Source organism: Cinclus cinclus, chromosome 2 (genome assembly GCF_963662255.1).
Source record: "Cinclus cinclus chromosome 2, bCinCin1.1, whole genome shotgun sequence".
NCBI lineage: Eukaryota > Metazoa > Chordata > Aves > Passeriformes > Cinclidae > Cinclus > Cinclus cinclus.
The window spans coordinates 45,730,137-45,748,250 of record NC_085047.1 but is presented as its reverse complement, the minus strand read 5'-3'; the positions used below and the strand labels follow the sequence as shown (position 1 = coordinate 45,748,250).

Here is an 18,114-nt window from a genome sequence, read left to right as displayed (position 1 = left end):
CCCAGTCTGTTCAAACCCCGTTCTGTACTCCCTCATCTCTCGCAGATGCGGGGAACACCATGCTGGCTGAGCACACGGAGGCACAGGGGCAGTGTGAATACACGGAACAGCCTTTTCCTGGCCGGGCTGGGGTCAGGGGAACTTCAGAACTGCGACTCGCTTGGTCGAGCACAATAAACCAAGAGCTTTTTGATGTAGAGTTGAAGCTGCAAATGCTAAACCACTGCCGGCTAGAAATGACTTTTTAAAGACGTTTTGAAATTTGGACTGCTTCACATCAAAAACCTCTGCTTAATTCCATGAAAAGCAAATGGTGTCAAGTGGATTAGAAAACAGATCTCAGGGTTACTTTTAATGCCATCGTTTATACTTTTAATGCCTGTTTGCTTATGTTCGCAATAGGGAGAGAAAGCACTACAGCCCGCAGCAGGATGTGGATAGACACAGCCACCCTGACAGGCCACAGCCCCGGCCAGGATTCAGGAAACTCCCACTCTCACCTCTCTTAACATCACTTGAGGAGAACTCATCTCAAGCAGCTGCACTCTTCCCAATGTTATCTACTATTTGGCAACTCACTCAACTTGAGCATCTCTTCTCCTCCTTTACAGATTTATTTTTCCTTTATTCTCTCAAGGAATAAGGATTTTTTTGCATACCCTACCTTTGTATACCACATTGTCCCTTGCAAGGGCAAAATATAGGTTGTAGGTAATCTCCACACTCTAGCCTGGACCTGTGAGCAGGGCAAGCACTGCCTCTTCCCAGCAGCTCTTTTGGACACAACCTTTTCAACTTGCCTCCAATTGGGATGTGAATTAGGTTTGGACATGGCTGTTTTAAGTCTTTTGGAGGCCCATAGCAAAAAACAACGAACTTTCTAAGTTCTGAACTAATGGAAGATTTATAGTTTTTGTCTGAGAAGCCACAAACTGTCCACAGAACTTGCCTCTCACTCTCATGACAGCGTGCAGTCCAGATAATGGGGACTTCTGACACAGCAAGATACGGTGGTGTGGGAATGCAAGGCACACCCTACCTTCCCCTTCAGACACCACACAAACACACAACATGTCACAGAGGTGGGACTGCTGGCTTGGGCCTGACTGCAGTTTAGGGTGGCAGAGGGAAGAGATGAAGTCTAGAGCCACAGATAAGCTCCCCCACACTCTTGAAAAGGCAGAGGGATGGTTTTGACCTGACTTTCTCACAAACACAACCCAATCCAAAGGACCTTTTTAACCCACAAGCAACAGAAGACAGTGCAACCCACCACTCCCCCAATGTTTGTGAAGTAAAGGTCTGTGTCAGCCCCAGATTTTGGATATGCTTCTAAAGTTTAGTTTACAACACAAAGGAAACACTCAGTTTTTATTTGCTCCTTGTTTCTGAGGGGGGAGAAACCCACTGATGCCATCTTTTAACAGAGAAAGGAAATGGTTTTAGAAAGCAAATTACCTGTAATCTTTTTTTTGAACAGGGAAATAAACATGTATTCAACTAATTTTGATGCTATAATTATGTGTCACTGCACAAGAATTCATACTTGCACTTTGAAGTGTACCATTAGTGGGTAAGTTCCATTTTTCACTCAGAAATACATTCAACAGCTTAGAAAAGAAAGAAAAATCCATAAAACAAGAGGTGTCAGAAAGAAGTTAAAAATAAGATTTATTTGCAAATCATTTTAACAATAAACTAGTATCTCTGAGCTGTGCATTTTGGGCACTATAAGTCAGTTCCTTTGTGTTCTGAGATTTCCATTTGCATGCAGTATGGGATGCCTCTAGAATTCAAAATGAACTTCGAAGTGTCCTTTTTTGCCTTGCTGTGCTAAGTAATTCATTCCACAGGCACACTGTAGGAGAGTCAAAGTCTTTGTAATGAGAAGCTGTCACAGGAAACACACAACAAAACCACCTTGGCTTAGAAAGAAAACTCACTTGGGAGTTGTTCCACATTTGTTTAACAGTGTTCAGCATTTCAAGATTCCCACAAGAAGTACCTGGTGCTGTATGAAAAAAACCTCAAATAACCCAATTAAAAAAAAAAAAACAAAAAACAAACAAACAAACAAACAAACAAAAAAAGAGCCCAAAACTCAGTAAATATCAACATCTACCCCTAAACCACACAGGTATACTGAAACCTCGTATTTCTTTCTGATGTACAAATGCACAACTCATATGGTTATGACCCAAGTTCCCTCTCTTGGAAGCTCATGAGCTGTCTCATGTAAAAAACCCCAAAACCTCAAGATTTAATACTAATAACTATATATAAATGAGCTCAGGACAAAGGCAATACAAACTGAGATTTACCTTTATGTCTGACTGTGTGAGGGCAACCTCTCAGTCATGATTAGAGCCACAGCAGCAGAACAAGAAGACAGCAGCATATTCTGAAAATTTCTTCAACTTCTGCCCACCCTCCTCCCTGACCTTCCTCCCTCCGCCCTTCATAAAGCCTGGAAATTTTAATTCTGAAGTCTTAGCTCGAATCAGATGACATCAGAAGTGTATTCTGAAACCCCTACAAGATTAAGTTTTGAGCAGGCCACAATTAGCACACCTTGCATTAGGACAAAGTTGAAAGGTAACAGAAAGAAATGAGGTAATTAAGAGAGGAAATAAAAGAATCTGGCCCACATCTATTTTCAATACAGTTCCAGAGAATATTAATTCTTTTAATAAAGAGGAACTTTTTTACCTGTTTACAAAGCTCAGCATAATCCCAATATTTGACACTGGAAAAATAGTTTTTCTCCCCTCCCATATATATAATGCAAGAAAAGATGTCCAGTTGTCATTGTTACCAGTTCAGGCAAAACATTAATGAATGCATTAGATCATTCAAATGTAAATAAATAGGGTATATGTATACATATATATATATATATATATCTATATCTAAATGCCCCCCCAAAAAAATCAAAATTTTAACAACTATTGGTGATAACCAGTTCCTGTAAGTATTTATGTAAAGTTGGAGAGAATAATAGCCTCAGAAACATTACTTGGGCTACTTTAGAAAGATTAAAACAATATTCAACTGAAAGCTCTTCATCACCAATGCAGATACCATCTCACCACAGGTGTTTTCCTACACCTTCTGGGGAACCTAGGCCATTTTTATGAAACAAATATACTTGGTCATTTCACATCAACCATTACTGGAATTATCCTGTGAGCAAGGCCCAGAATCAAGCAATCTTTTCAAGCTGAACATCCTAACTGACATCAGACTGCCTCCTGCAGAAGCTCAAAACTAAAAAGGGATAAAGATATCAGATCAAATCTGATGCTGACAAACATCGCCCTGTTCAATCCCAATTCAGTCACATTCTGAGAACAGTAAGAGTTTGTGATGGGTAAACTGCAATTACACTGGGTATGTTCTCCCATTACACATCTCCAAGGATTCATTCTTCTGAGCCTGGGCCTATCCCAGTATTTGTGGTGTAGTCAAATGTAAATATTATTGAGGTTCACTGACATCTGATTTGGGCTAGGGTTAAGCTGCAGGTGCCAACATCCTGCATCAGCCTGTCCTCATTTCACCTGGGAGAGAGCTGATACAGCGCTGTCCCAGAATTTGATTATTATACTGATTAGAATCAGAGCAATGTTGATAACACACTGGTGTTTTACTGTAAACACCGTTTAGCAACAACTAAGTCAAGGCCTCTCCAGATTCTCACCTCACCTTGTGGGGGTGCACAAAGAAGTGGGAGGGGACACAGCCAGGACAGCTGACCCCAACTGAACAATGGCAAGTCCCAGACTATGGTGTCATGCTCAAAATATCCAATTGGGCAAACGCTGCCCAGGAGTCACTGCCCAGAAACTGGCTGGGCATCAGTTATCAGGTGGTGGGCTATTGTGTTGTGCCTCATTCGTTTTATGCATTTGTCATTATTACTGTTGTTTTCCTTTCTGTTTCTGTCCTATTAAACGATCTTTACCTCAACTTATGAATGTGACATTCCCCCCCCCAAGTCTACCCTCCCATCCCATTTGGAAGGGGGGTGGGCAGTGGTGGGGTACAAGTGAATGAATGGCTGTGTGGCATTTAGCTGCCTGCTGGGTTAAACACAGCTCCTAGAACTCATGAGTTCAGCAGTGGCAAAGACATTTGCCACATCTCATTAAGATTCCAAAATTTGGAAAATCCCTATCCTGAAAATCCACTAACTGCTGAGGAAGTATCCTATTTACTGAGAATTTTAACTAGCTCTGAGCACACCATCTTTAATGGCAACACTTCAAAAAGACACCATGCAGTCATACAAGTTCTTTTCTCTTACACATTCAGGTCTGACACCTAGAAATGCTCAGTTTGTTTTAGGAGAAGTCCTGTACAAATGATCCAGTTTTTAAGTGTCATTAAATGTTTATGGCAGAACAATGTTATATGAACACCTGCTAATGTTTATAACCCAATGATTACTTATAAGAAGTATTATTGCATTTTAAGCGTAAAAATATAAGAGGTTCTATAAAGAAAATTAAAATAGCATTAATCTAATATTGATAGTCATATAAAATAACTCACAATTATGTAAGTTTCCATATTTAATTACACATTTAAAAATAAGTTATAAAAATAATTAAGCTTCTTTCAAACCCCTAGGATAATTTTGTTTTAGGAGTTTTTACTCATATCTACTGATTGTCTAGCATCAGCCACAGCTTCTGGTACTCGAACAGTCATATCATTCATTGATTTCTTCAAGCAGATTTGGCAGCCTAAACGTGATCTGTGGGGAAACAGGACATTATTGTTAGTTCTAGCCCACCAGCAATCTAACAGCATTTACCCCCTTACATCTCCAACACTCAGCCATCCCCAAGAGACCATGAACTAGGAACAGCCACTCCTGTGCAGGGCCTTAATCCAGCACAGGAGCGAACCACAGGCATCAGCACAAGGATCTGTGTGGCAATAGCCAGGATTTATAACCAGAACAGAGTTCAACACACTGGAAAGTCCCACAGCTGAGTATTTCCTGCTCACTGAGACAATGCAGAATATGGGTGACCCTTGGGTCACTAACAGGGCAGTCCAGTGCAGGGAGCGATGCTTGATTGCCCAAGGGACACCAGGGACCTCTGAAGAGATAAAGACAAAGAATCTGAACGAAAGCCTCAAAAAAAGCACAGCCTAACCCCTCCATCCAAAGTTCAATGTTCTCAAACTAAAAAACTCAAGATTGGGTGTAAGCCAGAAAAGTAAGAGTGAAAACACAAGAAACATCTGAAGGAGAAGGATAAAACACTCAAGGCACCAGAGAAGTTGTCCTTCATTTCTATACCTATCATTCAACATGAGAAAACCAGATGTTGCACACAAGCAATTAAAACCAGAAGACTTAATACCACAACAGAACTCTGCAGACATCACAAGCTGCTTTTATTGCTGGGATAACTTTAATTCAATGTCCATGTCTCATTCTATTTAAGTATAGAATACTAAAGACATCAGCAAGGATGGGCAATGTTCCATAGTACCAGACCCTGGCAAGACACTAGCTACCTGACAGCCTGTTGCAAGAACATTAAGTTCCCACTCTTTTATCCACCTCTCCATATGCATTTATCTGCATTTGCCTTTTAACTCCAAATGTCATTTCCTATTGCTGAAGAGCATAAAATCCCTGTGCACATTTTCACAGGCAAGTGATACTACCACAGCTCTGAAAACAAACTTTACTCCTCACTGTGTTTTCCCAAGTCTTCCACAAGGATGCTTGCACCGATTAAAACCTAGCACCAATCACTTTTACATCATGCTGTTGATCACACATTCTTACCAGGCAGCTTAATACTTCTTGTTAAAAGATGGGTGGGGTTTTTTTAACCAATTACTTTAGCCTTTACAGGCCTAGCCTTTGCTCTCATGCTGTTGCACCTCAAAATTTAGCAAACAATTTTTAGACCTAAGTAAACTGCATGAACTGCAAGATCTTTCTTCATCTCAGTGACTTATATGAAGAATTTCTGTGTCTGCTTCATCCCTCTACTAAAGCTCTGTTGAATTATTTCCTTACCCATAGCAGACAGCACAGAAAAGCAACAGCCCACAGAATCACAACAGTGTTCTTCAGTTCCAAATCTCACTTTAAAATGTTGAATCTCATTTTAAAATCTGGGTTCCCACCTTCCCATTCCTTTGATGTGGAAGGATTTTCAAACCAATTAATTAAGCCTTACAGACAGCAGTTCAGAAATGCCATACTGAATTCCTGTAGAGCTCCGGGGTGAATGCTACCTGGCCATTACTATTTTTTACCACTAAGTTTACTTATCTGCAGTAATAACTCCTTCTATGGACACATTAGTTTGAAAGAAGATCACAGAATATGCCAGGACACCCTCTGCAAAGAAACCTTCCAGTACACAGACAGCCCATTAAACCTCTGGAGATAATGCAAAAGAAAGTAAGAAACTTGGATTTTTATGTTATTTTTTCTATTTTACATGCACATTCTACATCACCCATTGGCTCTGCATGCAAACAAAGTTTCCCATTTCTGATAGGTTAGAAACAAATATTTGCCTACTTTCTGCAAGCTGTTTCTCATCTTATTTTTTGCTTAAGTATTCTTCGTTTAACTTGCCAGGGTTTGCACTTCCCATCTTACTACTTTGTACTGTTCTGCAGTTAATCAGAACAATTTCATTTTAACCTAATTAATCTTTTTGTTTTAGAAAACACAAGCTTCCATGGCTGAAGCTTTCTTAAATACAGAGTCACTCACAAGAATAAGCTGCTATGCTTATACCTGTGACAGAACATAGAAGTGCATTCCATTACACAAATTTACATCAGCACAGGAGTCCAGGTAACCTGCAGCAAGTAATAGCCACTTAAAGCTTTGTCTTTCAGAAAAGTCATCCTCTCACATAAATGGAAGGTCCCTGGCCATAGGGAGAACATATGATGCTAGGAAAACCTAATAGAAGTACCAAACACCTTCAGAGGGCGCAAAACTTTACTTGGTATTAAGAACTTATAGGGGGAAAATAGAAACATTTAAACAGAGAGCTCTGGCTTGATTCTGTTTTCCAGTTCTTCAGTAAAATCTTCTTGGTTTAAAACTTTTAAGTAAAGGCAGCCAGAGAAAAAAGGTTTTTATTAGATCATATGCCTCCAGAGCTATTCAGGAATTATTTTGGCCCTGAACCTAAAAGTTACTCTTTATTATAGTAGGTGGCAGTCTTAATAGGCTTATTAGTTTTTTTCCAAAACTGAAAATGGGTTTTTGTGACAACAGGAAAAATGAGAATACAAAAGAAGCTGCAAGTTTCTTGTAGCAACTTCTTTTCCTTTCAAACTTCCCATAAATGTTCAGATTTGGCTGAAGTGAGAAAGTGAATTGCCATGTAGAAATGATGAGTACAGGATTCCTTTTATTGATATAAGGAGACAGACAAGTTAATTCAGAGTACTTCTCTGCAGAGACAAACTATGCTATACAGACCAGGTGTAAAGCCTCTGATGTAATGGGAAAGATTCTCAAAAACTTGAACAAGCAGTTCCATTGACACATGAAGGAAAGGGCTTATGAAACCTCATAAGGCACAGCTGCCTACTGTTCATGTGGCCATGTTCTGTGATAAAAGCTACTTGTGCACCAGCAAGTACAACAGGCCACCAGGAACAGGTCTGTGATGAGGATTAACAGGCTAACTACAAGATGTGTGATAGTGGAGGTGATGAAAAACAGGGGTTTACTTTGGAGTACACTAGTCTAATCCTAGTGCCTATCAGCAGTCAGAGCACACTTTAGGATAAGTTTCACCCAAAAGGCAATCTGGTTTGTGTGCACAAGGAGCACTGTGATACGAGTCAAAGCATAACAAGGTATGTACACTGACATCTCTCCACACTGCTTGTCCTAGAGAAGGCTTGCAGGAAGGATCTTAGCAATGTGCATAAATACCAGAGAGGCTGGAGAAGGTGGAGCCTCCATCCTTGGACATATTCAAAAGCTGTCTGCACAGGGTGCTGGGCATCAGATCTAGGTGGTCCTGCTTGGGCAGGGGGGGCTGCACCAGTTGACCTCAAAAGGTCCCCTCCAACCTCAACCCTCCTGTGACTCTGTGAAAAGAAGATCTGACCAAAACCTAAAATACTGACATAAACACATTAATAAAATACATTAACTAGCTACAGACTAACAAGGGAGAGAAAATAGAAGGGAAGAGAAACAAGAGAAAAAAAATACACACACAGGACAGAAGTGGCAGAGCTTTTGTGGAAGGAACTGGGTTTCCAGTCATACTTCAGTGCTAACATTTCTGCACCAGACCTTCTGAAGACCAAGTACTGACACTTCTCAGTCACAAAACCAATACTGATGTCTTTTTAATACTAATTCAAACAACATTTGAACATGGCAGTCCCATTTGTGTAACAGAATTCAGCCATTTATTAAAAGTTGATTAAGGTGCTCCAAGAATATTGGACTGCCCCATCTGCAAACCTTCCCATTCTTTGCAGAAGTAATGTAGGGAAGTGTTATGCTGCCTTACGTTTCTGTGAGGCCATATGCCAGGTCCAGCATGTCCATCTCTTCATCAGTAATTGCATCAAGTTTCTCAAATATGTGGTCTTCAAATATTAAATGACAAGTTGAACAGGCTAGCGTTCCTTCACATGCACCTAAAAAAAAATATAAAGATAATAGAAAATCCAAGTTTAAAATTGCAGCTGAATTTCAGAAGAAATCCTGCGTGCGCTTGTTTCATACAAGAAGTCTCAGCTGATTAGAAAAATTAATGTTCTATACATTCTCACTTTCATATACCTACTCTGCATTCAACTAATAGCATTTCTACAGTTACTATAGTACTAAGATTTACTTAAATGCTAAGTAATCAGTTGAAAAACTGCTAAGTAATCAGTTAAAATACTTAACTAATTCCCTTTCCACCATTTAAAAAATAGCTTTTTACTATAAGAATACAAAAGCAGACAATGCTGTCAATTAACACTACTTCATTTATTTCCACTGCTGATCCTTCTCTCACTTTCCCTTGGTTCTGAGGTGGTTTTCTCGAAGTTCAACAGGAGACACCTGCTACACAAAAAACAGTTCCTTAGAAGTACAAGGAGGAGGGATTTTATACTTATTTCTTCTCATTCAACAGAACACTCATTCACAGTAACAAAGAGAGTAAGGCTAGAGACAGATGGCTACCACGTGGATTACGAGGTGTTCCAGTACAGGTCAAGGACCTAACAAGTTGCTGGGGCAGAGCAGCACCTGCACCAACTCTACCTACCTGCTACAGCAATTAGGTCACCACAGCACAGGAGAAGTTTTAACTCGAACAAATTTCTCTCTGTCACTATATTGGGCTGTGTCTTGGGCTGGCACCATGTTCTCCACAGTGTTGGAAAAAGAAATAACCAACTTCAAGAAGCAGGGGAAAGCTAGATACTGTGGAGATTACAAACCTCAGGCTCTGATTTAAATTGATAGAAGAGAATCAGATAACACATTAACCAATCTTCACTTACTTCTAGGGAGAGCAGAACCAAAAATACTGTGACCACACCACCTTCGTAATCATATGGAAATAAAGGAAGCAAGGTTGTATGTATAACCACTGCTATGAAAACAAATAATGGAACTCATCATTAGACCATGAAAACCACAGAGAAAGCACCATGCTGCTATAGTACCAAAAGCATATATTCAAAGTGAGCACTACACTCTAATACTACATTTGATTTTTAAATTATATAATGTCTTCAAATACATATGAAAAAGCAGAATTTAATTAAAGTGTCAAACATAAAATTTCTCATATCAGCAGCTTAAGGATCATTAATGTTGGGGAGGTGATGGAAGGGGTGAGGGGGAAGGAAAGAACACTGACCAGTCTCTTTGAACAGTGGAAGGTCCTCCCACAACCATAAAACTGGCAATAACAAACAAATTGAGTGCAGCTGAACCATTGAATAGATCTGTAACCCTTTATACAAAGATACTTCTATTATTGTTAATGCACATGGGATGCCCCCTAGTGATAGAAGCAAATAATCAGGATTTACATTTTACTTTTCCCTCATTACTTTTTTCTTAAACACAGAACACACATTTTTACTACATTATTTCTCCATCCTAGTACAATGTTTCATTAGCAAGTGGTAATTGAAATGGGACTCACACACATTAAAGACTGTCACAGTATTCCAGATTGTCAGTTTGGCTTCCTTTTATTGACAGTACTGTTTTTTCCCCACTTTACTGCAATGCTTTAACACAGCTGATATTGACACTGAGAACATTTACTGTAGAATACAAGCAGACCAGCCCTAAGCCTAAACTAGTCTTTTAAGAAGTGATACATAGAGCTAGTTGCATTACAAATTTGAGACAATTTTTCTTCCCCAGATATATGAAACTCTACACATAAAAGATGTCTCAGATACTAAGTGTAAGATTTCAAATCTTATCAAAGATTACTAGCAGTAAAATTTATTTACACTTAACTAAAACACATATCAAATTTCAAACTCTGCTACACTACTCTGCTGCTTTTTTTTTTCACATTATGCATTCAGTTCTGAAAATTGTACTACCACTTTCCGCTTTAGTTCTGTTAATTTTTCAGCTCATGATCATATAAATACCTTCCCAAGGTAGTTAACTGCAATTACCTAATACCTTTGAACAATGTGGTCTAGTGGTTTGAGCAACGAGGGCTGGTGGAAGATGCTGATGGCAGGGGGGGTTTGGAACTGAACGATCTTCAAGGTCCCTTCCAACCCAAAACATCCTATGATTCCAACTATGGAATGTGCAAAAGTCTGAAGAAAGAGACAAGCTGTAACTTCCTCCCGTTTTGATTTCAAACAGAACTAACATACCAAGTTAGAATTTCAGGTGGTCTCCTTTACCCCAGTTCTTTCATAAGAATTAAACTCCTCACTCCTCCCTGCTAACTGACATGGATTTGGTTGTTTCTCTCACTTTGCACTCCTCTGCTATAGATACCGTGCTACAAAAAGCCTGGTAACAAATTGAGACAGTCTGGCACTACAGAAGTAACCAGACACTGTCAGAAATACACCAGGTCTGTGGTACCTCCAGAACAGAACCTTTCAGCTCAGAAAAGGCCTGCAGGTGGCATGTTTCAGATTCTGCTTTGACAGAGCTCTGTGTATTCCCCTCTTTAACACTCAAGCCAAGATCACCCCAAGTCTTTCTAAAACTTGAACCAAATTATTCTATGCAGCTGCTGGAAGGAAAAAAAGGGAAGAAAATCCAACTGAAGGACAGCTAGGTTTTATATATAAAATATTAATTTACAGTTGGACTCTATGATCTTAAGGGTCTTTTCCAATCTAAATGATATTATAAATATTTATGCATAAAAAGAAACAGAATTTCTAGACACTGAATAAAATATTCAGTGAATCTACTTACCAAAACCATCTATGTCTAGATTATTGTCAACAACAACATCCAGCAGTGAATCCCCAGGTTTTCCCTTGGCTGTTAGTTTGTCACCATCTCGGTTTATGAAATGAACAGTTATTTTATCTTCTGAGCTGAAAAAGGAAATTATATAATACAATTAAAGTATTCTACAATTTTTGGCACTTTAGAATTGATTGAATACAACTAAAATACTAGCTGATACTACAACTGTCAACTCCAAGAAAAGAGAAACCTGAGTTACTGGCTTTTAAATGCTGTAACATGTACAGGCTTTTACTGCTGTACATTGAACAAAGACCATGGAAAATAAGAAAAAAAACAAACCTTGGTGTTTGTTTTGTCACTACAAGCTATATGGGATCCAGATGTTTTGCCTTTCACCAAAGACAGTTTATTTTAGGCACAATATTTGTATTTTTAATAAAGGAGCTTATTTTAAATTATTCTCTCCACATCTTTCTGTGACCTCTTGCTTTGGATTTATAAATTTTTTGTTGTTCTCATAATTATAATTTAGGATAAATTCTAAATTTTCCAATTTCTGCTTAGAGTTTTAGATACTTTATTAGTTACGAAATTTAATTATTCTCTCCTCCAATAGCATTATGCTGTTTTAAGGCACAGATTCTCTGAATTCATCTTGTGAATATTAATTCTAGTGAAGTACAAAGTTTTCACACTGGTTTCAAGGAAAGAAGGCTTTACATATTTTTGCTTTTTTTCCAGACAATAATTATTTAAGAAAAAATTCACTTGCAGTCTGCACAAGAATGTCTTAAGACTAAAGATTTTAACATTAAAAAAATATTTTTCTACATTCCATATTATTTTATTTCACACACAAATCAAAGGAAAGCTTTAAATACACTAATGAAATACACTATGTTCAATTTTAACCAGACTATTTTCTTTCCTACAATAAGTGAGCAAAACAAAATCTTGCTGGATGGACTGTAAAGAAATCTTCCAAGTGATGACAGATAAAAATAGAACAACTAAAAAGCTAATTCAAAAATGTATGCTTCCATGTGAAATCCATGTTTAAGAACCACGTGCTTCATAATACCCATACTCTTCTTTGTAACTGTGATTTCTGTCATATGAAAAATATGCAAACTTGCAAATCAAGTCACCCCCCTAGAAAACTCTAACCTATACATCTGAATATTAAAGAAAAAATTTGAAAGTGGCCATGCTGAAAAATCAGTGAACAAATTATTTTTGTAACAGGCAGTAAAATAATGTGTTTTTAGCAATCTGAGTCCTGGCTTGTTATGAAACAACAAACGTTTGTTGCTATGGACTTCATACATTTGCCACAAGTTCCACTGGCACCAGTATGCTCCGTGATGATTCATTAGGATGTCATGTTCAATTCTTGTCCGATCATCCCTCAGTCCACTCTCCAGAAGGCAGCCACAAGCTACTATTAACTACACATTCCAAAACTATAACTGATAACAAAGGGCTGACCTTGCTGACCTGCAGAATGCAACTGGAGCGTGTAATATAAAAAAAAAAATAAAATCAGAAATCCTAAAGAAGTAGCTTTACAAAGTATGATTTATGTTGCACCTGTGATACCCAAGGACCACCAGCAAACAATTCTGTGGGAGTTTAAGAAACCCTTCTGCTTTTCATTTTGCTCCTCAGCTATGTTAACACCTCCCACAGCAGAACCAAGGAAACAAGCACCCACTTAGATAAACTAGTACAAAATTCACCACCTCCTCTGGGAGTTTAAGACTGATGGGTTTAGACTGCATCTGCAAAGGTACAGATTCACATTCTGAGAGCTTAAGTTAACATCTGACAGTGTAATTTTAAACTGCCTCAAAAAACCTTTCCAGAGCTCAAAGCACACTCTCCTTTGCTGAAATATTTCTGTCAATGTGACAAAAGCCAACACTGACAGGAGACACAATGCAATAGATGCATGAATTTCTGGGTATCCTCTGCCCAAGGTATAGACATGGCAAATACTAAATATTTATTCCAATATCCTAATAATATGCTTTGTTATAGGATTAGGCACTCACAAGTACCATGGACCAAACAGTAAGACATCTGGGCATCCATTAGATCCCTGGAACATTTGTAAACGACAAGTCAACTCCCTCCCAGTTTTCAAAACACACTTGAATCTGATAAAATACCACAGCGACAGAGAGAACAGTCCCGCCCCCGCTTTGTTTCTCCTCTCTCCAGCGCTCACACTGTCCTGCAGTAACCTCGGTCTGGGAATGCACTGGCTGAAAGCAAAGGTCAATAACCCCACAGATGTCAGAACCAGCAGAGTCAGATCTGACCCTTAGATGAAATACACACCACTTTAGAATGGCTGGGTTACTGCAACTTTATGATGCAATGACACAATCTGGGTTTCATGATCAGATTAAACCAATCTCTTTACAGTATCAAAATGTGGGTTCAGATGATTCCCACTCCAAATCACCCTGCCATCCAGTACTACCACAAGTCAACCCTTTTTGCTAATGTGGATGGAAGTCAACCACAAAAACATAGTAGACCCTCTTAGACCAGAAAGTAAAATGTACAAAAGTGTCACTGTCCACAACAAAAGCAAGGAAACCGCAGTGGGATGCCCTTGTCAATAGGGGCAATCTGATATTTGCTCCAGCCTGAGGAGCAAATACCCCGTCTGATATTTGCTCCAGCCAGTTGAGGACCTGCACTGTGGCTGCACATGCTTCATGGTGTGGCATGCAGCAAGGAGACAGATGGAAATATCACCACCAGGTCACTGACTTTTGTTAAAAACTGGCACAGTAATTAATCTTTGGGCAGGACCTAATCCACCCTGATTCATAACTGAAACTAAAATTTATTTATTTGTGTAAAGTTAGATATAGCCTTCTTAAGTCTTTCAGTAAATCTGTTTTGGGGCTTTTTCTTGTTTGTTGTTTCCCCCATTGTGACATTCTATCACTCTTCACTTAGCCAAAATATTTAAAAGAAAAAAAATCTCAGGTGCTTCACTTGGTGGAAATACTTTCAGAAGTGTGTGTATTTAATAATCAGGCTACTCAGATATTCAAAACACAATCTTCTCAATGATTGGGAGATACCATTAAAAAAAATTAAAATCTCACCCACATGAAACAATATTTAGGCTTTATAAATTTCAAATAACACAGGTTCTGTTCCACCCAGACATTGTTTGCATCAAGAAAAACAACTATGCAAATATCAACACACTGCAAACCAGTCGCAAGCAATTAACATGAAACATGAACCAGGTCCATGCAAGTATGAATAGCCTCAGGACTATCAATAAAAACACAATTTATTTTGTGTTGTCTGCACGAAGCATAAATACCCCAATTCATGCTCAGATAAACCCTTTTCACCAGATGTAAAATACAATTAATTTCTTCATATGGTTGCCACAGTACCGTCAGCATTTTGTATCAAGCTTGACAAGGATACCCTAAATCAGGCATACTGCAAAGGCACAGAGGAGCACCAGAGAAGTGTAAGTGCTGTTTGTTGACCCTCTCATACAAATAATAGTAAATTCTGCAAACATCTCAACAACTACTTCTTCCCCCTTAAGAGAATTATCCTTTTGATTCTTCAGCTATTACTTCCAAGAATCATCTCTTACATTCCTCCAAACAAAACATAACTTTAGCCTGGTATTGCACATGGTGAAATCAGCTCTGTTATTCTCAGCTCTTTTACTAAAGAGCAAATCCAACACCCCTAATTAGCTGGGGAGTTCCATGAATTAAACTATTATATAGGCCTCAATCAACAGAAGTTATAAATCTGAACTAATCTTTAAAGCATGCAATTAATATGCGGTGCACCAAAAAACATTGTACGGATAACCAGATTGGTATAAAAACTCTGAAACAACTACTGTTCACCATAACATTAAAAGGAAGGATAAGGGATAAAAAAGGAGCAAGAGAAAGGAGGAAATGGAAATGAAGACATAATGCCTGATGCTCCACTGAAACCCTTGGAAACCTCTGCTCACAGGAATCACCTCAGGTGATGTTTTATATAGTGATGTCTTCATCCTCTAGACACAAATACAGCTAATTTTACATACATAAACAATGATGCATATATTTTTACTGAAATAACACTGCCTGATTATATAAAGGTCAGGAAGTAGGCCTCAAATATGATGCCCAGAGAAAGTTAACTTGCCACATAAATGGAGAAAACAATAATATACAAGAATTTTCCTTTTCTCCCAACTCAGCCAGGTTATGACACCGAGTACATAAACAACACTGGAAACACTTTTTGCGTAAGCTTTTTTGCTGGTGCGCTTGCAAAATGAATGCAAATAAATTCCATGCTGTATTCAGCCTGTTTGTGAAAGACATGAGGGGATTACAGGTCTTATATTATTATTAGGTAAGGAAATGCTTTCCCTTTACAGGATTCTTTTTTCAATTATTTTAATACCATTTAAAAAAAACTGCCAATACATCATATCTTTATTTTTTTTTTTTATTAAAAGCTGCAAGTCAGGGATCTCGAAATCAACTGATTGGCAGCAGGATCCCTCAGAGAAAAGATCTGACTAGCAACTTACTCATCTCTTGTGGGAGTCATAGGCTAGAAAAGTTAAGTCTCTCTCTCCACATTAAAACTATCTGCTGGAACAAAGACAAAGATCACCTACAGGAGAGTTGAAAAGCAAACTACTGAGCCAGCTTTGATGTTGAGGGCACTATCTGGAAAAAGGCCAGGCTACACTCCTGATGCTGGGCTGCTGATTGTGGGTCCTGTTCCAAATCTAGGAAACTTCTCTGGCAACCAAGTATATCAGGCTTTTAAAACTTCTACATTTTAAATATTGAAAGTTAGCTGTGGACTCTGACCTACCTTTTGAATATACAAGCTACAAGCCAGAGGGCCATGCATAAACAATCTGTGACTACCTATGATAAACATCAAAACTACAGCTGTGGACTGTGCAATATTAAAACACCCACAGATGCAATGCATTCTGAAATACCTACTCATACATACTAGTGAGGAGAGGAGGAGTTCAGCACATTTAGATCGGACCACAGAATCAATTAGGTTGGAAAAGACCTCTGAGATCAAGGCCAAGCAATTACCAAACATGACCACGTCAATTAAATCATGTCACTAAGTGTCATGTCCAGTCATTATATGAAGAAAGATGCAAAAGTGCTCTCCAGTACAGAAGCACTATACCAAAGGCACAAGACAGTTCAGGATCTCTCTGATATGTACTATACTTCTACCACAAGCCCAGCCAAACTTTGACAAAAAAAAAAAACCAAAAACCCCAAACAACAGAAAGAAAGAAAAACAAGTGCAACTTCAGTAAGGTCATAACCTCTTAGAAAACCCTTCTGGGCACCAGGAGCGCTGGTTTAGTGTTCAATAACGCTACAAGCCATTTCAACGGGGTTCCAGGTCACACCGACCCTGAGCCTCACGGGCGCCGGGGGCCGGCGCGGGGCCTCGGCCGAGCCAACCCGCAGCGCCGGCACAGCCTACGGGGCACAGCACGGTGGAGGGGACCCCAGAGCGCTCCGGGGCCACCGCCAAGCAACCGGTGAGGGAAGAGGGGGCCGGGACCCGGCAGGGGCACCGCGGGAAGGTCATCCCGGATCGGGCGGCCCGTGCCACGGGCAGCCGCCGGCCCCGGCTGACCGCGGCACCGAGCCCCGGCCCGGTCCGGCTCTTTCGGGCCGCCGCCCCGGGGAGCCCGTCTGGCGCCTCACGGCTGTGACCCCTTACCTGAGCACCGCCCGGGCAGAGAGGCTGAACGGCCGCGCTGCCCTCCTGCCAGCGGCAGCGCTGCCGCAGCCCGACCTCGGCCCGGCTGCCGGCGAGGTGGAAGAGAACAGCCAGCGGCGGGAGGAAGCGGCGGCGGCCCGGAGGAGCCGCGCCGGCCCCGGGGCGGCTATGGCGGCCATGGCGGCGGGACGGGAGCGCTGAGGCTGGGCGGCGGCGGCGGGGCGGGGGTAAAGTCCCGCCGCTTACGCCCGCAGCGCGCGCGGCGGCGATTCTCGCAGCACGTTTACGCAGCGCGCGGCCCGCCCCCGCCGGCGTGACCGCGGGGTTACGCAAAGTGCGCGGCAGAGCGCGGAGGGGCGGGGCCGGCGCGAGGGCCGCTCACCGTCGCCGCTGCCCTCAGGTGCCCTCGGCTGTCCCGCGGCCCGAGCGCTGCCCGGGAGAGCGGGGACACGGAGCCCAGCGTGTGTGAGCCTCTGCTGGCCCGGTACAGCAGAGGGATCTCTTGTCACAGCGAGGGCTCGGCGTTGACACGCGGTGGAGGAGTCCCCCAGAGGGCCGCCGCTACTTCCCAAATGCCCCTTTGGGAGGCCCAGCCCGTGGGGGAGTGGGCTGCAGATCAAGGCTGGGCAAGTGGCCGATGCTACTTGGGACTCCCTTGAAAAAGCTTCTAATAATATGGAACTCCCGGGGAAGCGGAGCTGGCAGTCGGGCAGTCTGAGACGTCCGCCTATCCTGTCCTGGCAGGACCATGGAGAAATTCGCAGTTCCTCATTACTGTTTCTTACGACAGAGGATCCAACCTCTGAAACACGGGCATCAGCAAATGGACAGCAGCGCTGCTCCACAACAAGGGGGTGAATATTCATGATGCATGGCTGAAGTACCAGTACGTGCCA

The 18,114-nt window shown here is 40.9% G+C and overlaps 1 protein-coding gene across 1 annotated transcript; it reads right to left on the bottom strand.

Moving 5' to 3' along the window:
* Positions 1 to 1,645: 1,645 nt before the first annotated feature.
* On the bottom strand, positions 1,646 to 17,397 carry FDX1 (ferredoxin 1). Its single transcript, XM_062487585.1, has 4 exons — positions 17,219 to 17,397; positions 11,444 to 11,568; positions 8,538 to 8,667; positions 1,646 to 4,759 (listed from the first exon to the last, which is right to left on the bottom strand). The coding sequence occupies exons 1-4, from the start codon at positions 17,395 to 17,397 to the stop codon at positions 4,645 to 4,647; spliced, it is 549 nt and encodes a 182-aa protein (XP_062343569.1). The 3' UTR covers positions 1,646 to 4,644.
* Positions 17,398 to 18,114: the final 717 nt, after the last annotated feature.

What these genes read in the sequence shown, in the direction of transcription:
- FDX1 (XM_062487585.1), bottom strand. Translation starts at nt 17,397, where the DNA reads ATGGCCGCCATAGCCGCCCCGGGGCCGGCGCGGCTCCTCCGGGCCGCC. An exon ending in TCTGCCCGGGCGGTGCTCAG is followed by an intron (nt 11,569 to 17,218) that starts GTAAGGGGTCAC and finishes TTCCTTTTTCAG; the next exon opens with CTCAGAAGATAAAATAACTG. An exon ending in TCTAGACATAGATGGTTTTG is followed by an intron (nt 8,668 to 11,443) that starts GTAAGTAGATTC and finishes ATTTTTTTTTAG; the next exon opens with GTGCATGTGAAGGAACGCTA.